This window comes from Dama dama, chromosome 18 (genome assembly GCF_033118175.1).
Source record: "Dama dama isolate Ldn47 chromosome 18, ASM3311817v1, whole genome shotgun sequence".
NCBI classification, from domain to species: Eukaryota; Metazoa; Chordata; class Mammalia; order Artiodactyla; family Cervidae; genus Dama; species Dama dama.
This window is the reverse complement of record NC_083698.1, coordinates 73,277,802-73,303,022: the sequence shown is the minus strand read 5'-3', so window position 1 is coordinate 73,303,022 and position 25,221 is coordinate 73,277,802. Positions and strand designations below refer to the sequence as shown.

Sequence of the window (25,221 nt, the reverse complement as noted above, 5' to 3'; positions counted from 1 at the left end):
GGAGGAGCAGTTGAAAAACAGAATTTGCTTTTGCTTTTAAAATTAAAAAAATAAAAAAAGGGCGTTAGATGAATCAAGGTGGTCATTCCCAAGAGCATTAGATGAACAAAGGTTGTCATTCCCAAGCCAGCTTAGGAAAGGGAGCTTCATGGCCCACCCATGACCAGTTGAGTCAAGGTCTGGCATTAGAACGTGGAAATATGCATTTTTACAACTCTCCCAGATTCTCCAGAGATTTGGATACACAGCTGTGTTTGCAGGCAACTGCTTGAGTCCCTTACTGGGCCATGTTTCTTATTTACACTTAATTAGGTCAAGAAATGGGAGAATGTCTTATCTTGCAATCAGGTGTTGGAGACTGTGGGTGCTCGGTTAGAGTTTCATGTTTCATGAAGTCTGGGATTATGAACTGCAGCTTTCCTCACTCCAGCCAGTGTTCTAGGGGTAGGGTGCCTAAGGTAGTGTCCCCTGACAGTTTTCCTCCAGGTCTCTTCCCCTTTGATAATTACTGCAACATGAAACAAGCGTGTGATGCCTGGGAAAAAGCCCCTGAACCATGTGTTTATCAGCTTGAAATATGCTTTCAGATGGAGAGGCACCATGCTCGTGGTGCTCAGCAGATAGCAATGATGATTCGGTTATAGTCAGTGATACAGTAAATTCTTTAGCGATTAGTCAGTACATATGTGTCAGTATTGGACTGGGGAGAACGAGCATCAGATCTGTGAATGCCAAGTGCTGTTTGGAGAATGGTTCTTTATGTGCAGTTAGGAGTTCTTCCAGGAGAGGCGCCATCCTTCATCAGATGGCTGTGGGAGCCTCTGCCCTGCTGCCCAGCAGCTCTCCCTGCAGGCCCCTTGGCTTCTTGGTGACTGTCCCTCACTTCTCAGTCTCCTAGCTTCCTGTCACTCACCACCAACAAATGTTCTTGCCATTAAGACATAGGTGACCTAGTTCTAATCCAGTTCCTCATTTTCTACTTGAATTTTCTCCTTAACTATTTTTCATTTGCTTTCTGATTGACTTACCTAATGCCTTTTCAAACCTAAACTGCTTTGTGTCTTTGGGACCTTGAAATACACTTGTTTCTAAATTATGAATAATTGGTGCACTGGACTAATATATGTGTAATATGAACTTTATTCTCATTTTCCTATGATGCCAGTAATATACTCAGCTTGGTTTGTTGCTTAAGTTTGTGTCTCTGGCTATAAGATAGTATTTATTTTCACATATAACAGAGGTTTTATGATTTTTCTGTTCTCTTTTCTCTCCTCTGGGGAGTCCCTTCCCCTTTTCCTAAACTGTGGCCCCCGTGTGGCTGTGCCCCTCTCTCCTCCCCCACGCAGGATTCTACGGTCTGGACGAGTCTGACCTGGACAAGGTCTTCCACCTGCCCACCACCACGTTCATTGGAGGGCAGGAGTCCGCTCTTCCTCTGCGAGAGATCATCCGACGCCTGGAGGTGAGAAAGCTGGGCTGTTTCCCGAAAGCTCCAGGGAACTTGCGAAAACTTGTGGAAGCCTCCGAACTAAGTGGTTTTCTTTCCCTTGATCCTATATATTTTTTTTAATGTAAGGGAAGAAACTTTTTTTTTTTGCCATTTTATTGATGAAAATCCATGTTTTTGTATTTTTACAGTCAACCATAAAAACAAAAGGCAGAATTTGCTTCTAAGACTTAAAAAAAAATGTGTCCTAAAGCATTAGGTAAACAAAGACTGCTATCTGCAAGCCTGCTTGAATAGAAACACCTAGGGAAAGCCCTGGCCCACCCACAACCAATTGAGTCAGTTCTGGTTTTGGAGCCTGGAAATATGCATTTTTACAAATCTCCTAGAGATTGGGACACATAGCTGTGTTTGCAGGCGACTGCTTGAGTCTCCCTTTGTCCTGATCCGAGCATTTGAAAGGGGCAGAGAGCCCTGCTCAGCTCTCATTTCAGTCAGTGCCAGAGCCCAGGAGTTGGGCTCTTGTGGGACAGTTGGGCCTGTACTCTAGGGTTCCCAGCCATAGCACCCCTGTCCCCAGAGGGCCCCACGTCCAGGGCTCTTCCAAGAAAGCCTCCCATTCCAACTTGTCCTAGCATGGAATACCTCATTCTCATGGTTTACAGATATTGTGTAAAGTTACCCGACGATGGTATGTCAGGTACGTTTACACGTGATATGTGCATATACTAGGCTGCCATGTGACCTGACAGAACTCAGTGTGGTCTTGGTCCCATGACATAATAGTCAACTTGTAGCTCTTTGAAAATTTAGAACAAGGGCAATTTCTTGTCTACCTAAGGTAGAGAAGCTAAGAGTCAGCACCTAAAACTCCCTGCCCTTCCCTTCTGGGGACTGAGCCAAGACAAGAAAGACAAAACATGATCCAGGAGCCCAGTAACTGTGTGTTCCAAGTTAATAGCTGAATTCATGTTGGTAATGATGGAAACATACTGTTTTTGACCTAATAGTTTCCTTTGAGCTTTCAATTGTTCAGTAGTGGAAATATTGCCCCATCAGACATAAGTCAGGCGTAAGGAGCATGGGCGGGGTTCTCCTGCCTCAGTGTGTAAAGATGAAGAGGGAGCCCCCCTCCCCCCTCCCTTCCCTCTGCCTTTCCCTTCCTTCTCCCTCTTCCCCACCCCTCCCGTCTCCTTCCACCCCTTCCTTTCCTCTCTCCTAGGCTTGCAACTCAAACTTGGGTCCCAAGGAAGACTCATCCATTTTAAGCTCATGGAGGAAGGTTCCAAGTTCATGTTTACAAACTTTGTGTCTGGGCTGTGTTTTCTCAAGTGTGTTTGTGCAGAAATATGCCATCTTCTGCAGCTCAGTAGATCAGGGAGCTATACAGCTCAGGTGGAAGTGGTGATCCCCCTGGCTCTGAAGTCAGGGTAGGCAGGCCCTCACACCCCATCCCTGGGCTTCTTGTACATCCAGTTTAGAAGTTCCCAGTTTATCATGTGAAGTATCATCAGGGAAATAGGGTTTGGGGTTAGTGAAAATACCTTAAACATTAAGGTCTTTCCCAGCTCCATTTCGTCTTTTCATCTCTTGGCTAGGGTGATAGCGAGAGTGTTGTGGTTAGCCTTTATTTGAGTTCAGGCAAATGTCCCTTTGTTTCATTATCACAGAGCTAAGGTGCAGAGGTGCTCACCCCTGCTCTAGAAGGCGGGAATAAGAGAGCAGGGACCTGGTGTCAGGTCTGGGCCCACCACTGGGATCCCAGGTGCATCTTTGCCCTACACCATGCCGGCCAGTTTCCATGTTAGTTGTGAAAACCAAAGAGGGTCACAAACAGAACCACCAAGCAGAACCCAGCACGCTCGGTTGGCATGGCTGCTGCAAAGGCACGCAAGGGCATTTGTGGGCCCTAAAACTTACTGTTGGGTGTTTCCTGGTGGCTTAGTGGTTAGGCTTCAGCACTGTCACTACCGTGGCCACGGTTTGATCCCTGGTTGGAGAACTGAGATACCGCAAGCTGTGTGGCATGGCCAAAATATTAAGATTTAGTGGCACATCAGGGCATATCTTCTTTAATTCCAACACTGATTGGGGTTTGCTGTTGGCCCCTCATTCTGAACCCAGGACAGCCAGCAGGTGATGAGGGGAGAGAAGTACTGATTACTTGGCTCAGGAAGGCTGTGTGGGCCCCTCCAGCTGGCTCCCCAGCAGGTGCCTCTGTCTGGTCAGTGTCAGGAGAGACGAGAGAGGGCCCTCAGTTCAGCCCAGTACCCTGCCAGAGACTGCTCAGCACAGTCCCCGTGAGGGGTTCCCAGAGGGCTGCCTCTCTGACACTCGACTCTCCCGTGCCTTTCCTATTTTCTCTCACTCTGATTTCCTGGCATGCATACTGCCCAGGTCACCCTAGGCTTTCAACAGGACGCACGGCCTCCTTCCTAGCTGTGACATGTGAGTGGTGTCACGAAGTGCCTGCTCTGTTCAGGACCCTTTCTTTTGTATATGTGCAGTCATGCTTCTGTAGAACCTGATATCCCCAAAAGGAGTCAATTGTTAAAAGAAGAATGTAGAATTTGAAAGCCCAATACAGTTAAGTGGCCTTTGAGCTGTGATATGCACCAGCGGCACGGGGCCTTTTTTTCTCACAGTGCTGGGCACAGTCTGACCTTGAGGTCAGAGAAGCTGCCTTGCCCAGCAGCTTCCTTGTCCCCGGGATGGTGATTCTGTCTTCCCGCCATGAAAGGAACATACCTTGACGCGGGGGTTCTCACTCTCCCCTCCCTGCCCACTAGGCTCCTTGCTACGTGGAGGAAGCATTTCATGGCCAAGTTCAGAGTGAGAGGAGGTTGCAGGCCCAGGCCTGGTGCCCCAGGTCACGGATGCTAGCTCTGCTGCATCTGAAGTGGAGGCCACCTGTTCCTCCCAACCTTCTGGCTAAGTGGGCAGTCAACATACCTGGGTGACCATCCCCTTGATTGTGTGTTTGTGTGTGTGCATTAAATATAGATGGCCTACTGCCAGCACATTGGGGTAGAATTCATGTTCATCAATGACCTGGAGCAGTGCCAGTGGATCCGGCAGAAATTCGAGACACCTGGGGTCATGCAGTTCACCAACGAGGAGAAGCGGACCCTGCTGGCCCGGCTCGTGCGCTCCACCAGGTACAGGGCTGCACTGGCCCCGTCTGTGTGGTACACTCTGTTGATGGGGTTGGATGGGTTTGGGGCATGGCCACAGCTCTGTGAGAGCAAGGTTGTCCCTGCTGACATGCCTCTTCAGGGTGGCTTAGTTTCTGTCCAGGTTTGAGGAGTTCCTGCAGCGGAAGTGGTCATCTGAGAAGCGCTTTGGTCTGGAAGGCTGTGAGGTACTGATTCCTGCCCTCAAGACCATCATTGACAAGTCCAGTGAGAATGGAGTGGACTACGTGATCATGGGGATGCCACACAGGTACCTGACCGCTCTGTGAGCGTCTGGAGCACAGAAGCGGGACACTGGGCAAGCCTGGTATATAGTAACCCTAATCCCTGCCCCCAGATGACCATCGTCATGGCAACCCCTCATTGGGCAGTCACAGTCACACTTGAGGCCGTAGGTGGTTGTAGACAGACATCTTAGCCTCATGACCCTGTTGGGATCACAGGTGAGGGAGGTTAACCTAGAGGGAAGGTGGCTTGGTGACACAAAGCAGAGACCTCAGTTTGAGGAGGCCGAGGATGGAGCATTCACTGCAGGCTGGCAGCATTCTCTGTTTTCTCCTTTTCTTCCTCCTACCTCGTCATGGCCTTGGATGCCAGGCAAGCAGAGGCCAAGTGTCCCCCATCAGCTATCGTCTCAGCTCCTCTTGGGCTGCAGACTGAGGCACTGCCTGTACCTCAGGGGAGAAAGGGGATAAAACAGCATTGCCTGCTGCCCAGGGCCCAGCTCAGACCCTGCTCACTCCTATGTGTCCAGGGGGAGACTGAATGTGCTTGCGAACGTCATCAGGAAGGAGCTGGAGCAGATTTTCTGTCAGTTCGACTCAAAGCTGGAGGCAGCTGATGAGGTGAGATACCTGATTTCTTTTAGAAACTAGCGTAGCTCCAACCCACACGAGACCCTGACTTCATTTATTTCTCCAGAAGGACTTATGGGATCTAGGATCCTCTATACCACTCACAAAAAAAGGAAGTGGCCAGTGGCTGACCTCTCAGAGAAAAGAGAGATGAGAGGCCTGGCAGCCCCCACAGTTCTCCCTGCCGGGGGTGGGGATGTGACCCTCTAGTTGAGGGACCTCCTCCTTGTACCCTGGGTGGAGCCATTCTTGAAAAAGCCTTCCCATCCTTCTAGGAATGAGAGTTCTGGGTGTAGAAATAACACAGGACAGGGCTGTCACAGAGTAAGCGTCTCCCTGCCTCGGTAAAAGCCTCACCGTTTGTGCCGGCAGGGCTCTGGAGATGTGAAGTACCACCTGGGCATGTATCACCGGAGGATCAACCGTGTGACCGACAGGAACATCACCCTGTCGCTGGTGGCAAACCCTTCCCACCTGGAAGCTGCCGATCCTGTGGTGATGGGCAAGACCAAAGCTGAGCAGTTTTACTGCGGGGACACTGAGGGGAAGAAGGTGAGACAATGTGAGCTGGCCAGGGGCAGTCCTGAGGCCAGACAGTCCAAGACAGGCTCACAGCCACAGGCATGCCTCAGACCTCACATTTCCGAAATTGAACAAAATGTTCTGAGTGAACTTCCAAAGAGTAGCAATAGTAAACCAGTCCCAGTTACAGATACACTTCCTCCCAAGTTGTGACCACGAGGGCTAGGTGGGGAGTAGATTGCTTTTGTTGTCATCACACCTGTGGAGAAGCTAGTCTTGCAAAATAATCATGATGATCAAAGAGGTTTTGTCATTGAATAAGAGGAGAGGGTCTTAAGGAAGAGGTGTGGGTGAGCCTAAAGGAAGAATTGTGAAGCTGACAGATAGGAGGAGAGATGGCCCAGTCAGTATTAGGGTGGCACTGTTTAGAGATGGAGAACAGCTCGAGGTCTGGATTGTCCTAGTACAGAGGTGGAGAAGAGCTCTAGGTTTGGATGGCCCTAGTACCAGCATTTTCCAGATATGTGATGGTGAATGCTTAATATTGATTAGCCAGCTTGCTGGTATATAGAAATCCTCAATGGATTGTAACTGTCCTTGTTTGATCTCAAAGTATAAGTCTGTCTTTTACAAATTATATAGTTCTTACTATTGACAACCTCAAAGCCAAGCAATCAGGAAAATCAACTTTTTGTAGTGTCTGTGTGAGCATTTTGGGGCGTGTTTGAAGTCAGCATCCCCACCGTGCTCTCAAGCATCTATTCTTCCTAGAAACAGGGTCACATGTGAGAAAGCTAATAGAACATACACATTGTGATGTAAAACTGCAGGTTAACTGGTAAGGAACTTCAGAAGAGGAATACACGGGTATGGAAGGAAGTGGAATGAAAGGCAGTCGACTCTTCTCATTGATAGAGCAGATAATTGTCATATTTAATTAAAGAAACAGCAGGACTTAGGTAGATGGGAAGAAAAGAATGTTCCCCAGAGATGAAAGATGGACAAAGATGGCGGCAGGTGGGGGAGGTGCTATGGGCAGAACAGGGAGGAAGTGGGTGGGAGGCAGCCTGGCCGAAGGATGCCCTGGTGAGCCTCAGACTTTTTAGAGGTGGAGCCAATTATTAGTTTACTAGGTTCTTTAATTCAAGACACTGTAACTCTATTCATACTGTGTTTGGATGGTTTGAGGGTAATGGGGTCCCAGCCGGAGGTGGCATTGGGAATAGGAAGTGGTTCCTGCACCACAGAGAAAGCGTATAGCCCGTGGGGAGGAAGTTGGGACATGAGAGTTACTTCCCTGAGCTTGGGAGCCTGGACGGTGCCACAGAAGCTCCGAACAGGCAGAAAGTGGCTTCCTGTGTAGCCTCCGAGGCCACCAGTGACACTGTGGTGGGGGAAGGATGGGGAGGAGAGCAACATCAGTGACTGGTACCTCCAGCATTTCTGCTGTCCATGGCTGGGACACTTGCCAAGGCTTTTGTGGCCGGGGAGGGGAACAAGATGGCAGAAAACATTACATGATATTCACATTCATAAATTATAGACACACAGCCATTCAGGCATCGCTTGATCGGAATGCTGGAAACACCCTGAAAAGTAATGAAATAACTAGACAAAAGCGATGGAGGATATCTAACATGCTTCAGATGATCACAGCAATCAATGCTGTGAGGCCAGGAGAGGCTGGTTAGCCCCATGTGGTCACCAGGTGCTTGTCTGAAGGAGTGCCCGGTCTACAGGTGTGCCCTGCCCAGTGTGAATGGCCCATGCCCAGAGGCCCCCAGCCTTACCCTTCTCTCTGAGCCCACCCTTGCCCTGCTCAGTGGATGGGTCAGACCCCACCAGTCCTCCACACTTGCCTTCCTTGCTACTCATCCCAAACCTCTAGGCAATTACCTGATTTCTGTTAAACCCAGAATCCAGGAAGCTGGAGTATTTGTTACATAACCTTCAGTGTTTCAGAAAAAAAAAAATGTAATTTCTATAAATGTGGCCAAGGTTGTTCTGTAAGCTGGTGCAAGATTGAGCTTGACCCAGCTTGGCTCAGGGTTGGCCCTTGGGACGTTCATGTGGGAAAACAGCTCCCCAGTGCCGCAGGCAGAAAGGAGTAGGTAGGAGTATGATTTCAGCAGCCGGTAGCACGCTGGAGACTATAGGGACGACAGGTAGCCTGGCGAGTGGCCCAGTACAGCTTCACCAGAAGATCAAGAGAAATAGCGAGAGGATAGGGGAGGCTAGCCTGAAGTGCCCAAAGGCAGGAGGCCAAGGTTGTATAGAGAAGGCTCTGCAGAGAAGCAGCTTGCACCCTGGTGATCAGGGAGAGGCGCTGTGTCCCCCGGCTGTTTGGGACCTGGCAAAGCTTCCGTCCTCTGAGGTGGTCCCTGTACAAACCCAGCACTTGTGTCTATTTCTGCCTGTCCTAGAGAGCGCTCCTGCAGCCACCATGGCAGGACACATGGGGTCTGCTACAAAAAGAATCTAGATTTTGTCTCTGAAGAGCACATGGACCTTCCCTTCCTGGCGTGAGAACCAGGGAGGTGACAGGAGCTGAGGACACCCAGCAAGAGGGCATCAATGAATAGGGGTGGTGGGGTCACGGGGGCACCAAGCCAGCAGGTAATGTAGAGGACAGTGCGAGTGAGTCTCATGGTGCAGGAGGTGTTTATAGATGTGGAAGGAGGAAGGCACAGAAAAAGGATTGGAATTGGAGGTGTTGTAGTTATACAGTGTATAAATTTAGAAATCTCTGTACGTGAACTGAGTATCCATTTTTTGGCTCTGGGCTGAAAGAGCCTAGAAGTGATGGTGTTCTAGTAGTGATGAGCACACAAATAGTCTTAAATGTGATCCTCCACTGAAGGAACCAGGCTCCTTAGAGAAATGTCCGATTCCAGGGCCGGGCAGGAGTCTGAGAAGCTCTTGTGCCAGAAAGCGGGGAGCCCCCCCACCATGAACCCCGGAGCCTGTTTAGACGGCATGGGGCTCCCACACCAAGTCCAGGACGATGTGAGCGTCAAAGTAACTACTGAAACTAGTCAGTTACAGCCCATTGAATACAACAGGAATCCGTGAGCACATATTAATACAAATAAAGGTTGAGCAGAGAACGCTATTACGTAACACGAGTGCATAAAGGTAGGGGTGACACCTGGCAGCATCTAGGAGGTGCCACGGAGGCTGCTGGGTGGGTGGGGGTGTGATGAGGAGCAGGATGTAAAGGTTCTCCTCACTGTGCTCCTTACTGAGGAGAAATGGTGAGTTTAAAGGGAGAAACCTGGACAACTACCTGTCTGCATTCACAAGGGGCAGGCCACCTCGGGTGTCCCAGGTATGGCATGCGCCGTTCCTGAGTCTGTTCACGAAGGACCGTTGGAGGCCTGTCCAGAATGTGGAGATGGGAGAGATAAGGGGCTGCTCCAGATCAGAGAAGCTGAAGAGGCGTGGTCCTGAGAGCACGTCTGCATGGGACCTGGGGAGGATGGGCTCTGGGCCAGCATTGCTTTCCTTATGAAAGAGCCCTGTGTGGTGGGTTCAGGGGCAGTGGGCATTGGCTGTGCAGATGGTGGTAGGGTGGTGGGTGTGCAGACATGGCGCGCACCACCTGGAACACATCACAGGGGAGAGGGGCTGGGAGGGGCCTGGGGGTCTTTGTGCTTTCCTGCCCTTTTCTTTCTAAGTTTTAAATGATCTCAAAATACATCATTTTGGGGCTTCCCTGGTGGCTCAGTGGTAAAGAATCCACTTGCAGTGCAGGAGACATGGGTTCGGTCCCTGGGCCGGGAATATCCCACATGCCGCAGAGCATTTAAGCCTGTGTGCCAACTACTGAGCCTATGCTCTAGAGCCCAGGAGCTGTGACTGCTGAGCCCTTGTGCCATAGAGTCCATGTTTTGCAACAAGAGAAGCCACCGCAGTGAAAAGCCCGTGCACCACAACTAGAAAGTCACTCCCACACAGCAGCAATGACCCAGCACAGCCAAAAACAAATACTACATCATTTTTTGAAAAGTGGATCATGACGTACTCTCCACGTGCCTTGTGGACACGGTGGTCAGGACCACGTCAGATTTGGGTTCTCCTTTGCCTGTCTGTAGGTCATGTCCATCCTTCTGCATGGGGACGCCGCATTTGCTGGCCAGGGCATCGTTTATGAGACCTTCCACCTGAGTGACCTGCCGTCTTACACGACTCATGGCACTGTCCACGTGGTCGTCAACAACCAGGTAACCTGGGTGGCCCTGGGATCTTTGCAGCAGAGAAGGCTAAGGAGGCCACATCAGCAGTTAGACTTTGTCCTAAGGCTTCTGTGCTCACGTCAGTCTTACTTAGAGGGACATCATCTTATCATTTAGTACATTTTTTGTTTTCTGATTAATAAACTTGGACAAACAGGATACTTTCTTTAAAGTAGAGAGATGTTAATTATGCTGTTTTAAAAGCATGATATTATTTTAGAATATTTTCTACTAGACCCATAAGCATTTGGATGGCTTTTCTTTCTTAAGAAACTGGGGTTCTATATGCACAGTTTTACATCCACTTCTTATTTACCACAGTGTTTTCTCATGTCATTACATACTCTTAAAATATTAATTTTGATGACAATATACATTATAGGTTGTTTCATAAAACATATTGCTGTGTGGTTAGACTTTTAATTAAGATTCTCATTTTTCACAGTTTTAAATAACGCTTGTTGAACATTCTTATAAGTAAATATCTCTGTCCAACTCTAAAACATATAACATAGTTTATATCTGTTATTTCCTGTGCCGTGCATCCAAGAGTTCATCTCACCAACTTGTGTGAACTTTGATATAACAGATACTTGAGTTCCTTTAAGTCCTGGCACTGTGTCAGGTAACAGGCAGAGAAAGGGCGCGTTCCCTGTCATTATAGAGCTTATCGTTCTGGGTGAGGGGGCAGGGGGCCTACCAGCTACTGGGTTAGCCTGCAGATGTTTCTCTGAGGATTTGACCTTTAGGTGGAAATGCAAGGTCAAGTAGGCAAATGTTAGGGGGCAGGAGCAAGTCAAGGAACGGTCCCCTCTGTCCAAGGGAGGTGATGAGGCTGTCACATCTAAGGTTTGAGGGGTTTTTTTGAGAGAAAGTAGCCACCAGCTGCTTCTGCATGGCCCCCAAGAAAGAGGGTCTAACTCCAGATGTGTTGAGAGGCCCTCGGAGGACCAAAGCCAGGAAGTGACGAGACAGTTTGATTTATGAAGATGGTTTGTTGATACATGTGGAATGAGTTAGAGGAAGACAAATAGTTGCAACTGTCCCAGCAAGAAATAGACAGGAAGAAGGGAAAATTTAAACATGAAAGTAAATGTGATAATCAGTACATAGTGAATGCCCAAGAACTTAAAGTGTACAATGTCAAATACAAACAAGACAAGGAGCATTAAGGATGAATGTAACACACAATATAACAGCTACTACTTGTTGAGTGCCTACCATGTGCCAGACTAAATTAGTGACTTCACATCCTCTAACTTAAAGTATGATCCCTGTCTTACTCATGTGGTAGGTGCTATCATTCCCATTTTACACAGGAGAAAATTGAGCAGAGAGTTGAATAGCTTGCTTGAGAGTTGATATTTGAATTGCTTCTTTTAAAAAACAGTATTAGAAAAACGCCAAAGAAAGAGAAAGGTCTAAAAAACAGTGCATCGCTGCACTGTGTTTTGTTCAGATGACCACGGACAGATAGTCTTTAGTCCTTGTTGGGTAGGAACTGAGTTGCCAGCAGCATGGTCTTCAGTCTGGAAACAGTAGAGCAAAGATTATTCAAAGGGATTGGAAGCCCCAAGACACAGGGAGGGTTTTTTCCTTTGTTTGTTTGTTTTTAAGAGAAAAGTTTTTCTACATGTAGTCTCCAGAGTCAGATGAATTTCATCTCAGGAGATTTTTTTTTTTGGATTATATATTCTGATGGCAGAATCTATTTGGTAATCTCTTATGGATCCTGGCAAGCAGGAGAGGTGCCAAATACTTTTAAAATTTTGTCTAGGGGATTTCCCTGGCAGTCCAGTGGTTGAAACCCCACGCTTCCACTCCAGGGGGGCACAAGTTCAGTCCCTGGTTGGGGAACTAAGATCTGTAAGCCGTACAGTTCAGTCACAATGTGTGTGTGTGTGTGTGTGTGTGTGTGTGTGTGTGTGTGTGTGTGTATCATGCTGCACAATTAATATCTCAATGAAACTGGAAGAAAGATGTAAATATATAAAGCTGAAATAAATAATCATATGGAGGGGCATTGTGGGGATGACCCCACAATGCTGCAGCAAGACTGTTAACCAAAACTTGTATCACTTCATCAGTAGGGAGCTGGTAAGTAATTTATGATAGATCTATACATGTGTCACAAAGCTTTAATGAATTAATACATATAAATCAGTATACATATACATAGAGTGTTTAGAATAGAGACTGGTGGTGCTAATGGTAATGAACCCACCTGCCATTGCAGGAGACATAATAGACACAGGTTCCATCCTTGGGTTGGGAAGATCCCCTGGAGGAGGGCATGGCAACCCACTTCAGTATTCTTGCCTGGAGAATCCCATAGATAGAGGAGCTAGGTGGACCACAGTCCGTGGGCTCGCAAAGAGTCAGACATGACTGAAGTGACTTAGCACACACGCATAAATAAGCACTAATGTAAGTTAACAGCAACCACAGTGTAATAAAAGCCATGTGAAAGAATGGATCTGTTTATACTGTTGAAATCATCTGTAAGATACATTAAATGGGGGCGGGGAGTAGAGCAGAATGTGGAGTACAGCTCTATCTGTGTGTATGTGTGAGAGAGTGTGTGTGTCAGTGGGTGCACATATACCCACCATATGTGCTTAAAAATACAGAAGTCAGTAACAGTGGCAGATATTGAGGAGGGCGTCTAGGGGACTGAGACCTCAAAACTTTGAAGCAGTTCACTTTCTGTGAGGTTCTAGCTGTAACGTGCATGCTATGATTCTTGGTGCCTACCCACATCTCCCTGTGGGGAGTCCCAGATAGACCATGGGATTGTGCATGGTCTCTGTAAGTGTTTTTCAGAATTCTCGCTGGTACATCATTTTTTAATGTTCTCATCGGTGTCTGACTAGTTCTAATCTTTTCTTTAGTCAGTGTGATAAAGGAGTTTATGTAAAAGCAATTCATCATAAATAAAGAACTCTCAAACTTCTGTAAAAACCTACAGTTTTACTAATTTTTTTTTAGTCTTTCTGCTGGTTTTGGTACCATCTGTCATGATGTGGGGTCAGTTAAGAAGATCTGTAGCAGGAAAAGAGAGGCCTGCTTGGCTGAGGCTCTCATTTCTCTAAGAACACACCTAGGATTTCCCCTTCTACATTTTTCTCCTAAGGAAGCCATCAGATGCAAACTATTTTTGTATAAGAATGTTTATCAAAACCAACGAGTCTTTGTATAAATTTTGGCAAAACTGTAGGAAACAGTATTACATAATCATTAAAATATTTTAATATCCTGGTGAAACATTCGCAGTATGGTGAGTGAAAATGCAGGGCACCCTTGCTGCTGGGGAAGGCTGCGTGGCCCAGCCACGTAGGAGAGTGCTTGAGGGTATTTGGGTATAGAGCTCAGACCCTGTGGCTTAGTTTTCCCTTCCTAGGAGGACTGCAGATAACTCAAGTGTTTGCTGGAGAAAACCGGTATAGAAATGTGTACAGTAACAGTGTATTAATCATAAGTTGGAAACAACATCCACCGACAGGAGAATGGATAAATGAACTGTGGTACCATTTAGTACTTAGATTTCACTAAGCTCTGCTAGGAAAGTAGAGGTCCATGTTTCAACCTGGATGAACCATGAATATAAATTTGAACAAAAAGCAAGTTGCAAAGAATCTGTACCACATAAAGAATATGCTACCATATGTAAGGTACATAGAATGTATACCTCTATAGTTTAAAAGACATGGAAATACTCTTCCAAAATGTTTATGTTATGAAAACCAAAAAAAGTAAGGAGCCTTCCAGATTAAGGGAGACCACAGAGAGGTGGTAACTAATGCACAATGAAGTGTTGGATTGAGTACTAGGCTGAGGCAGGAAAGACTGTATGTCATTAGGACTATTGAAGAAATGTGTATACTGAGGGGTCTTATAACAATATTCTATAATATTAAACTGCGTGAACTGAGAACTGTACCACGGCTGGTAAGGCTATGTCCGTGTTTTAAGGACTAGGGACAGTCGTTTGGTCTACAACTTACCTGGAAATGGTTCAGAAAAAATGTGTGTGTGTGTAACGGAAAGAGTGTATATAATAAAAGAGGCAAAATGGGAATCATTGTTGAATCTGAATAAAGAATCTGGGAGTTCTCTGTAGCTTCCAACTTTTTCATGAACCGGAAATGATATCAGTAAGCCTTTTTAACTTTAATAATCAGTAAGCCTAAGAAGGGGCTTCCCTGGTGATTCAGTGGTAAAGAATCCACCTGCAATGCAGGAGACTCAAGTTACAGTCCTGGGTCGGGAAGATCCCCTGGAGAAGGAAATGGCAATCCACTCCTGTTACTCTTGCCTGGAGAATTCAGTGGTCAGAGGAGCCTAGCGGGCTACTGTCCCTGGGGTTGCAAAGAGCTGGACGTGACTTAGCAACTAAACATCAACAACAAACCTAAGATATCAATATATTGTTTACCGACATATGGAATACATATAGCAACATGTGGAAACTATGTCCTCTACTTACAGGGCCATGTAGTATCATACTTTTTGGATGTTTGAAGTAGTTCATAAAAATAAGTTTTAAATGCAGATTATAAAATTACAAATATATGATTAAGTTTTAATGTATCTAAGTGATGAGACCTTTAAATTTTCTTTTCAAAGAAAAAATACTCATGTTAATGAACAGAGTGCAAAATTACAGCAATAGTAGGATCTGAAATTTTATATTTATATTGATATGTGTATGCATGCAAAGAAAATCATCTGGAAAGGAAGGGCATCAAGATATTTACACTGAAACTGGTAGGATATAGATGATTTTAGTTTTTCATACTCTCTTCCAAACTCTATTCAACAGGTATGAATTTTGTTACCAGAATAGGAAAAAAGAAAAAAAATTTTTTTAAATAGCCCTTTAGGGACTGTCTCAAAAGTAGGCCACATGCAGTCAAGTGACCTCCAGCAGGTGGCCTTCAGCTCTGCCCTGTCTGCCATTAGCTCCACCCTCACCCTCAGACATATCCATTCTCGCCCCAGCCCTGTCCCCACCCTGCCATTGACCTGGGGGTAGACTTGCCCTGGCCCACCCTACTTCTGTCCCGATAATGCTTAGCAGTGTGCCAAGCCCCCTGGCCAAGTTGCCTGTCCCTTGCAGATCGGCTTCACCACAGACCCGCGCATGGCCCGCTCCTCACCCTACCCCACTGATGTGGCCCGAGTGGTGAATGCCCCTATCTTCCACGTGAACTCGGATGACCCAGAGGCAGTCATGTATGTGTGCAAAGTTGCAGCCGAGTGGAGGAGCACCTTCCACAAGGATGTGGTGGTGGACCTGGTGAGTGACCTTAGCCTGTGTCCTGGAGAGAGGGGTTAGGGCTCCCTAGGGCCAGGGGACACCGCTCTTCCCCTCCCGGGAGCTCCTGTGTCTTTGGCTTGGTTGCCCCAACCTGGGCAAGAAGGTAATTGGGGTCCTGTCCCAAGATAGTCCCAGGTCATTCTTGTTTCATCGGGAGACAGTCAAAGCAATTTTAGTGTGTGAAGGAGAGGGAGATAGGACCCTAATTCTAGAGGAGGTCAACTGAGGTGTCAACTAGGAGAAATGGGACAGGTCCTCATAGGTCCTGGGTCCCGACCGACATGGCCCCTGATGCTGGGGTCTCCCGGTGTGCCCAGGTGTGTTACCGGCGCAACGGCCACAACGAGATGGATGAGCCCATGTTCACCCAGCCGCTGATGTACAAGCAGATCCGCAAGCAGAAGCCCGTGCTGCAGAAGTATGCAGAGCTGCTGGTGTCGCAGGGCGTGGTCAATCAGCCTGAGTACGAGGTGTGTACCTGGCTCTGTCCTCGTGGGTCTTTCCGGAGCCAAGGGGGGATAGAGAAGACCCACCACAGGGCCAGTGCTCACTTCTGCAGAGCACTTAGGATCCAAGTGAGAACGTGTGAAATATTTACAACTACAGCATTTCAGCACATAACCTAGAAGGTCCAGGCTACTGAGGAGTTAGTTCCATGAGGGAGGTGGGACCTGAGAGGACTTAACCTTGGCCTCTGAGGCTCACGGAGCCCAGTGCAGAGGGGTGAAGGGGGTGAGAGGGTGGTGAGGGACCCAGCTCAGTAAAAGGCCTTCTGCGAGCTGATCTCTCTGGCTGGTCATGAGAGGAAAGGCCCATGCAGAGTGACGGAGAAAGATGAGCAGTGCAGGTCCTGAGCACGCAGAGTCGGGGGCCTGTGAGTGAGGCTGGTGCTGGGATCAGGGCAGGTGCCGAGATGGCACTCAGGCTCAGTCCTCCTGGGGCTGTGCTCGGAGCCCGAGAACTGGACCAGTTCATCAGGAAGACTGGGGGGAGGGTGAGCAGGACCCACGGCCCGCAGTGGAGAAGGAGCCGCTGGGACGGAAACACTACCAGGCTTCCCACAGATCTCCCAGAGGGTGATGCGTGTTGGGAGGAGAAGCCAGGGGTCCGTGGGGTCTGAGGGACTCTGCACCGGGAAGGTGCTGGTGTGCCCTGGCTCGGTGTGTGCTGGCTGGGTGCCTGGCATGCCCTGTGCAGGGCAGTGCTGACGGCTGCACTGTGCCCGATCCTCTAGGAGGAGATCTCCAAGTATGACAAGATCTGTGAGGAGGCCTTCACCAGGTCCAAGGACGAAAAGATCTTGCACATCAAGCACTGGCTGGACTCCCCCTGGCCTGGTGAGTGAGGCATGCCACCGGTGAACCCCTTCTGCCCACACCCCATGGGTCCCAGAATCAGACCCCCGACTGCCGCTCTCAAGGGAAGAAGATCTCGGCCACCTCAGCAGCATTTCACACATCCACGGTTCCTTATGTCAGCCTGCCCTTTCTGCCCCAGGCTTCTTCACCCTGGACGGGCAGCCGAGGAGCATGACCTGCCCCTCCACAGGCCTGACGGAGGACATTCTCACACACATTGGGAACGTGGCCAGCTCCGTGCCTGTGGAGGATTTCACCATTCATGGAGGTGAGGGTGCCCTGCCCCGCCCCACTTCGGCCAGCACCCGGGCCTTCAGAAGTAGTGCTGACTCCCTTCTGGCCTGAGACTGGTCCCCGTCTGGCTCAGGTTCCTGCCTCGTTCAAGGCCGTGCAAGGGTGGTTGGATGAGGGTAGCCTGTCTCCTCACCCCTGCCCCGGCATGGTCCTCAGCCAGCAGAGCAGTGGATGAAGGCATGGGATGTCACAGCCTCCCTGGTCTGCCACTCTTCTGACAACTCTGGACCCCAGAAGCTGGGCCCGCAGGGAGCTCTTGTCCTAAGAGGGTGTTTGGGGCGGCTGGTGAACACCGTCTGTCTCTGCAGGGCTGAGCCGGATCCTAAAGACCCGTGGGGAGCTGGTGAAGAACAGGACTGTGGACTGGGCTCTGGCGGAGTACATGGCTTTTGGCTCCCTACTGAAGGAGGGCATCCATATCCGGCTGAGCGGCCAGGATGTGGAGCGGGGCACTTTTAGGTAATGGCCTTGGTGTTCTTGTGGGCCCTTCAGAGCGGAGGAGATGCAAAAGAAGGGCTGTGGTGTTTGTCTTCCAGATGAAAATCAATGCCAGGAAGCAGTCATTAGATCCCATTGTCTCAGGCCCAGAAGCACCCTATTCCTGCTCTGATTAGATGCTTTTGTTAAGAATGAGGCTTTGTGCCCCCAGCAGCGGCTGTGCGTGGGGTCTAGTCTGAGCCGCGTGCAGGGCCAGCTCCTGCCTGCTAATCTGTGCTGTTCTGCTGCAGCCATCGCCACCATGTCCTGCACGACCAGAACGTGGACAAGAGAACCTGCATCCCCATGAACCACCTCTGGCCCAACCAGGCCCCCTATACCGTGTGCAACAGCTCACTGTCCGAGTACGGGGTCCTGGGTGAGCACTAGGGCCCGCGAGGCCTTCCTCCCTGTCCTCCCCAGCCACCCTCTCCCCACTGCTTCCCCGACCACCCCCTCCTCCCCACCTCCCCTTCCCACCCACCAGCTGACTGCTATCCGGTCTCCTCCCTTCCTCCTGCTCTGCAGGCTTTGAGCTGGGTTTTGCCATGGCCAGTCCTAACGCCCTGGTCCTCTGGGAGGCCCAGTTTGGTGACTTCCATAACACAGCCCAGTGCATCATCGACCAGTTCATCTGCCCGGGACAAGCCAAGTGGGTGCGGCAGAACGGCATCGTGCTGCTGCTGCCCCACGGCATGGAGGGCATGGTGAGCCCCCCACCCCTTCCCTGGCAGACCTAGGAAGGGCCTGCCTGGGACCCTGGTCCCGAGACTGGCACGGTGCAGGCTCTGCTGGTGTTCCCCACCTCCTTGGAGGCAAGAGGCAGGTCCTGCTCAGTTCTGGATAAGAAGTGGGGGTGTGGCTGGGGCCCGCTCAGCTTCAGGCAGTCCCCGTGCTCTCCCTCTCTCCTCCCCCAGGCCCTGTGAGGGGTTTTCTTAACACTCCAGTTTGGAAGTCATGAGGAGCCAGGAGTACTCGGCCCTGTCCTGATGTGGAAACTCCTCCTCCACTCCATAGGCAGGAGGAGAAGGAATTAAACTGTTGGCAGGAAAGAGATAACTTGGTGTTTTTCAGACCAGAAATGAGCAAGTTGGTTAAGGAAGAGAAGTACTGAATGCAGCTGTCAGAATGAGGGAAGCTCCTGATTTGTAACTTGTGTGTCTGGTTCCAGGGCCCAGAACATTCCTCCGCCAGGCCAGAGAGGTTCCTGCAGATGTGCAATGATGATCCAGACGTCCTGCCGGTAAGTAGCCACCACCTGGGCATCTGTGGGCACCTCTGAAGGTACCACTGATCTGTCCCTCTCAGGAGTCGTAGGTGGGCCCAAGCCTGCTTGTGTCCTGGAAATGAGAGGCCTCTTCAGAGCATAGAAGACAGTATCAGGCTGCTTCCTGCAGCAGAAGCTTTTAGGAGTAATACTGTCTGTGTTTTGATTCAGGCAAGTTATTTATTGCAGCTTTCATGATCTTAGTTCCCTGGCCAGGGATTGAACCTGCGCACTCGGGAGTGACAGCTCAGAGTCCTAACCACTGGACCGCCAGGGAGTTCCTCAAGCAGACATTTTAGAGGAAAGAACTCTGGGGTGATTTTAGTGAAACTTCAAGAGCTGAGAGGAAATTACTGGGAGTCAGTTTCTAAGGAAAATCTGAATTGGTTTTAGCTAGACCCTGTGTCTGTCCTAGGCCAGGCAATAGTTTTCAGAGACATAGGGATAAATGTGGGACTGAGAATTCCATTCAGAGCTTAGAGCTGGCTGGCTGAGCTCTGTCTGTGTCCCCTTTGCGTGCATCTCAGAGGGAGCTGAGGTGCCTAAGGCTGGGACCCGGGGCCTTCTGAAGCTGTCTGCCTCAGTGCCTCCCACAGCAGGGTGCTTAGAGCCATTGGGCCTCTGGCCTTCTACCTCTTTGCTATAGGACCTTAAGGAAGCCAACTTTGACATAAATCAGCTGTATGATTGCAACTGGGTTGTCGTCAACTGCTCTACCCCTGGCAACTTCTTCCACGTGCTACGTCGCCAGATTCTCCTGCCCTTCCGGAAGCCGGTCAGTTGGGGGTGTCCCTGCTCAGAGAGGCCTGGCCTGAGGACTCCAGGGCCCCAGCCCAATGGGAGGATGAACATGTGAGCGGGTGGTTGTAGGTGGTATGTTGAGCTTGGAGGAGAGGGAGCCCCCCCTCGGGGGCCAAGGAACAGAGGGTCCTCAGGAAGCAGGCTCCTGGGCAGGGTGTTGAAGGGTGAGTGGGCATGTGTGTGAAGGGTCCAAGGGGAGAATGCTTCCTGCTGCTGCCGGTAACCGTGCAGGGCCAGTCAGGCCCATGGAGCAGGGCAGCCCTGGCCACAGGCAGGGACACCCAGGAAAGGCTCAGGTGTCTTTCCCAGGTATAGGGTAGCAGTGCCAAGGCTTCTGAGCAGACTGGGGCAGGCCCTGGAGGAGAGGGTGCCTAGCTGAGCAGAGCCCAACATCTTAGGGCACAGGAGGAGAGCCCAGGGGCAAACAGCATCATCCTGTTTCCTCTTTTCACCTCAGACCTGCACTCCTCCTGACTATAGAGCCAGGAGGGCAGCAGGAGGGCCTGCTCTGGAGACGGCCTGGGCAGCCCCTTGCTGCCCTCCTTCTGGAATACTTAGAACCTGGTCTGTCATGAGCCTGTGCTTCTGTGTTTCAGCTCATCATCTTCACCCCGAAGTCCCTGCTGCGGCACCCCGAGGCCAGGTCCAACTTTGACGAGATGCTTCCAGGTAGGCGTGAGGGGGCTGGGCATTTGGAGGGGGTCTTAACTGCTGCTGTGTTAGGGGGCTTGTTAGTCTCACTGTGGTCCTTGCCACATTTTTGGTTATTGGGTAAAGACCACTGAACACGACAGCCAGGGTGTCAGAGCTTGTGTGCAGATTGGTCCAACAGCATGTCTTCTCTTGTCCCACCAGGATCCACAGCCTTTGCTGGGTGCATCCCCAGGACTCTTTTAGAGGCAGTGAAATGAGTCCGAGGTTAGAGTACACCCTGCTGCCTGACCACTGCTCCCGGGGGCTGACAGCAGCCAGGGACAGAGGAGAGGCACTGGGTGGGTAGGGCCTGCCACATAACACCCAGCTCAGTGGGGTGAGGTGAGGCCCACAGCATTGCAATTTCACCCGGACAGCAGACAGGCGCTGGCAGCACACAGCAGCCCTGCACATCCCCACTTGCTGCCAGCCATGGAGCCCCCTTTAGTTTTCTATCATGATAAATCCTGTCTTTGGTTTTTTCCCTTTTATTTTTATTATTATTATGGTGAAATATGCATTATATAAAATTTACCATCTTAGCCACTTGTAAGTGTACAGTTCAGTGGCATTAATAAACACATTCACCGGACTTCGTTGGTAGTCCAGTGGTTAAGATGCAGCACTTCCACTGCATGAGGCACGGGTTTGATCCCTGGTTGAAGAAAAGCAACTTCCCCATCACCCCTTCTCCCCAGCCTCTGGCACCCACCATTCTGCCTTCTGTCTCTATAGGTTTGACTCCTCTAGGAACTGCATATAAGTGGAATTGTATAATATTTGTCTTTATGTGACTAGCTTATGATATCCTCAGGGTTCATCCATGTTGTAGCATGTGTCAGAATTTCCTTCTTTTTTAAAGCTGAGTAGTATTCTATTGTATGTATATGGTATATACACTTTTTGTTTGTTCATCTGTCAGTGGACACTTGGGTGGCCTCCACATTTTAGCCATTGGGAATAATGCTACAATGAACATGGGTGTACCAATCTTTCTTCAAGACCTTGCTTTTGATTCCTTTGGATATATACCAAGAAGCAGAATTGCTGGGTCATATGGTAACTCTTATAGTGTAACGTACTGTTTTCCATAGTGGTTCCCAAGAGTGCACAAGGTTCTAGTTTCTCTGCATGGCTTGCCAACACTAGTACTGTTTTGTTTCTGTCTTTATTTTGTAATAGCCGTCCTTGTGACCATGAAGTAGTATCTCATTGCAATTTTGATTTTCATTTCCCTAATGATTAGTGATGTTGAGCGTCTTTTCATGTGCATACTGGCCATCTGTATGTTGTCTTTAGAGAAATGTCGTACGTCCTTGCCCATTTTTTAATTAGTTTGCTTATTTTGTTGTTGAGTTGTGAGATATCTCTCCATTTACTGGATATAGATGCCTTATCAGATATATGACTTGCAACTATTTTCTCCCAACTGTGTTGTCTTCTGATGTACAAACTTTTTAAATTTTTATAAAGTCCACTTTTTCTATTTTTTTCTTAAGAAATCCTTGTCAAATTCAGTGTTTAAGTTTTATAGTTTCAGCTCTTGGTCTGCCTTTAATCCATTTTGAGTCAATGTTTCTGTGTGGTGTAAGGACCTAGCTTCATTTGCATATGGGTATCCAGTTTTCCCAGCACCATTTGTTGAAGAGACTGTCCTTTCCCCATTGGATGTTATTGGTTCTCTTGTCAAAATCATCTGACCATATACGTAAAGCTTTATTTCTGAACTCTCTTCTCTTCCATTGGTCTGTATATCTGTCTTTGTGCTAATACCACACTCTGATATTGCAGCTTTGTAATAAGTTTTGAAATCAGGAAACATGAGTCCTCCAACTTTGTTTTTCTTTTTCAAGATAGTTTTGACTATTTAGGATCCTTTGGGATACCATGAATCTTAGGATGGATTTTATTTCTGCAAAAAAAGTCCATGTCCTTGGGATTTTGATAAGGATTGCACTGAATCTATAGATTGCTTTGGTCGTATTAACATCGTGACAGTGTTAAGTCTTCCAGTCCATGAACACAAATGACTTTCCATTTATTGGTATCTTTAACTTCTTTCAGTAATGTTCTGTAGTTTTCAGTGTACAAGTTTTTCATTTTCTTGGTTAAGTTTATTCCTAAGTGATTTTATTTATTTAATGCTGTTTCAAATAGGATTTTTTTCTTTTTTTAACTTTTGGATTGTTCATATACATACAACTAAATTCTGAGTGTTAATTTTCTATCCTGTAATTCTGCTGAATTCATCTATTAGTTTTAACAAGTGTGTGTGTGTGTGTGTGTGTGTGTGTGTGTGTGTAATCTTTAGGGGTTTCTACATATAAAACAGATGATTTTACTTATTCCTTTCCAATTTAGATACCTTTTATTTCTTTTTCTTGCCTAATTGCCCTGGCTAGAATTCCAGTGTTATGTTGAATAGAAGTGGTGAGAACGGACAGTCTTGCCTTGTTTGTGATCTTAAAGAAAATGCTTTCAGTCTTTCACCAATGAGTATGATGTTCACAGTGGGTGTCTCATATCTGGCCTTTTTTTGTGTGTGAAGGTAGTTTCCTTTTAATTCTAGCATTTGCTTGTGTAGCATGAATGTGAGCATGTCCTGTGCTGCATATGTGTCACTAAGTGAACCCCTCATTTTGAATGCAGCTTTCTGAAGTCAGCCTTGTTCCCAGAGGGATGGTTCAGGCCATGAGCATCTGAATATTTGCTCCAGTTTCCAATGTGGAAAGTTTTGGTGTTGGTAAACTCAGGAGGAGTCTGAGCAGAGCGGTCATGGGGTGCTCTACTAGTCCTAGCTGTCCCCCAAGTCTGAGGCAGATCATTCTGAAGAATGAACTGATGTCACTTGTTTTCCAAGGCTGTTAGGCTACCGTGCCTGTTAGGCTCTCTTAGTGTGGATTAATACAAGGACATCACAGGCTGGTGGGAGGGGCAGCGTCCTAACCCTCAGAAACCCTGTGTTCTGGTGTCAGTCATGGTACAGCCCCACCTCACGGAGGGAAGGCCCTAGACACCCTCAGCCAAATCCTGAGCAAATCCCCTGGCCATGGGGATTCTCTCGTAGGAACCCACTTCCAGCGGGTGATCCCAGAAGATGGCCCTGCAGCACAGAACCCAGGAAACGTCAAGAGACTTCTCTTCTGTACCGGCAAAGTGTACTATGACCTCACCCGAGAGCGCAAAGCACGGGACATGGTGGAGCAGGTGGCCATCACCAGGATCGAGCAGGTGAGGGCGTGTGGTTCTCGGACCAGTGCTGGCGGCCCTCCTCCAGGCGTCCGGGCCCTCGAGCTCTCCCAGAGGTTCTGGTATAGGCGTCTTTTAGGGGTCACTGCACTCCCCGATGGGGCCACCAGCCTTGCCCATCACTCTGAGCATCGCCTCCTGACAGGAGCTTCTCTCTCTCCCCCCAGCTGTCGCCTTTCCCCTTCGACCTCCTGCTGCAGGAGGTCCAGAAGTACCCCAACGCTGAGCTGGCCTGGTGCCAGGAGGAGCACAAGAACCAAGGCTACTACGACTACGTGAAGCCCAGGCTGCGAACCACCATCAGCCGCGCCAAGCCTGTGTGGTAGGGACGCGGGCAGTTAGCTGGGGCCGCGAGTTAGCTGGTGACGAGCCCCGGCCCCCTCAGTGGCCCTCACCCTCACTGTCGCCGCCCTCAGGTACGCTGGCCGGGACCCAGCAGCAGCTCCAGCCACCGGCAACAAGAAGACCCACCTCACGGAGCTGCAGCGCCTCCTGGACACAGCCTTCGACCTGGACGCCTTCAAGAACTTCTCGTAGATGCTGCCTGGGCTGCTTGGGCCGCCCTGCACCTCACGACTGCCCCTTGCTTCCAACTAAAGCATCGTGCCTCCGCACTGCCCGCACCTGTGCCCATCCTTCCCGCACACGCCCCGTGCTCACTTAGGAACTAGGCTGTTGCCCCCTTCTGTGCTTGGCTGCCCCCCCAAGCCAGATACCCGCCGGGCTCTACAACTTCTGTCCAGCTGAGCAGCCTTCATGGAGACAGTGGGGAGCGGGAGGAGGAGAGGGAAGCCCCTGCAGGTGTCCTGGGAGGGACAGGTCTGCCCCCACCCCATCCCCCCAGCTCACCCCTACAGGACCGGCCTCATGCGGCATCCCCCTGTGCCAGCAGTCCTGGTCACCCAGCAAGGGGTTCCCACACCTGGACAAGGGTGGCCTCCTCTCCCCAAGCTGAGCACCCACCCCCTCACAGGAGCCATCACTGTCTGAGGGTTTGTGGGGTGGGTGGGCTCTGGCAGGACCCTCACCATGCGGTGGACCAAGGGCACTGCTGCGGGACAGCTGCTGGGAGATGGCCCGAGACTGACCTGGCACAGAGCGGGAGGGTCCACTCTGCAGTGACCACTTCCACCGCTCCCGAGGGTCCCGGCCGTGTGCAGGGCCATGCACACTCCACCACCTGGGGCTGGGTGTGGCCAGTAAGTGCCACTCAGATCTGGGGTGCCGGCTGCTCCTCTGGTCCTGCTCTCCCTTCACCTCCAAACCACCTCCTTTCCTCTTCCCTTCAACGCGATGGAGACTCCGAAGCATTCTTCTCTCTGCTGTGCCAAAGCTGGTCAGAGGGGGAGAGGAGGGGCAGGAGTGAGGGGCAGCACACGGCCAAGGGGCCAGCTTCTCTGACCCATCACAGGGACAAATCTGATTTATTTATTTTGGTTAAAAAAATGTAACAAGAACAACTTTGCATTGCATTTGGCTTGACCCATAAAAACTGAGTTCTCCTTGA

At 49.5% G+C, this 25,221-nt stretch overlaps 1 protein-coding gene across 2 annotated transcripts in view; it reads left to right on the top strand.

Moving 5' to 3' along the window:
* The window catches only part of OGDH (oxoglutarate dehydrogenase), a 67,146-nt gene extending 41,925 nt beyond the window's left edge, over window positions 1-25,221 (top strand). For both annotated transcript variants that reach the window (XM_061165600.1, XM_061165601.1), the window contains exons 5-23: window positions 1,350-1,465; window positions 4,454-4,608; window positions 4,748-4,894; window positions 5,399-5,489; window positions 5,871-6,050; window positions 10,115-10,243; window positions 15,375-15,554; window positions 15,893-16,045; window positions 16,810-16,912; window positions 17,073-17,201; window positions 17,536-17,686; window positions 17,956-18,083; window positions 18,233-18,411; window positions 18,876-18,947; window positions 19,618-19,746; window positions 20,369-20,441; window positions 23,533-23,696; window positions 23,882-24,036; window positions 24,131-25,221. In XM_061165600.1, the coding sequence (XP_061021583.1) occupies window positions 1,350-1,465; window positions 4,454-4,608; window positions 4,748-4,894; window positions 5,399-5,489; window positions 5,871-6,050; window positions 10,115-10,243; window positions 15,375-15,554; window positions 15,893-16,045; window positions 16,810-16,912; window positions 17,073-17,201; window positions 17,536-17,686; window positions 17,956-18,083; window positions 18,233-18,411; window positions 18,876-18,947; window positions 19,618-19,746; window positions 20,369-20,441; window positions 23,533-23,696; window positions 23,882-24,036; window positions 24,131-24,251 (2,555 nt within the window). In that variant the 3' untranslated portion in view covers window positions 24,252-25,221. The remainder of the gene's footprint in view (window positions 1-1,349; window positions 1,466-4,453; window positions 4,609-4,747; window positions 4,895-5,398; window positions 5,490-5,870; window positions 6,051-10,114; window positions 10,244-15,374; window positions 15,555-15,892; window positions 16,046-16,809; window positions 16,913-17,072; window positions 17,202-17,535; window positions 17,687-17,955; window positions 18,084-18,232; window positions 18,412-18,875; window positions 18,948-19,617; window positions 19,747-20,368; window positions 20,442-23,532; window positions 23,697-23,881; window positions 24,037-24,130) is intronic.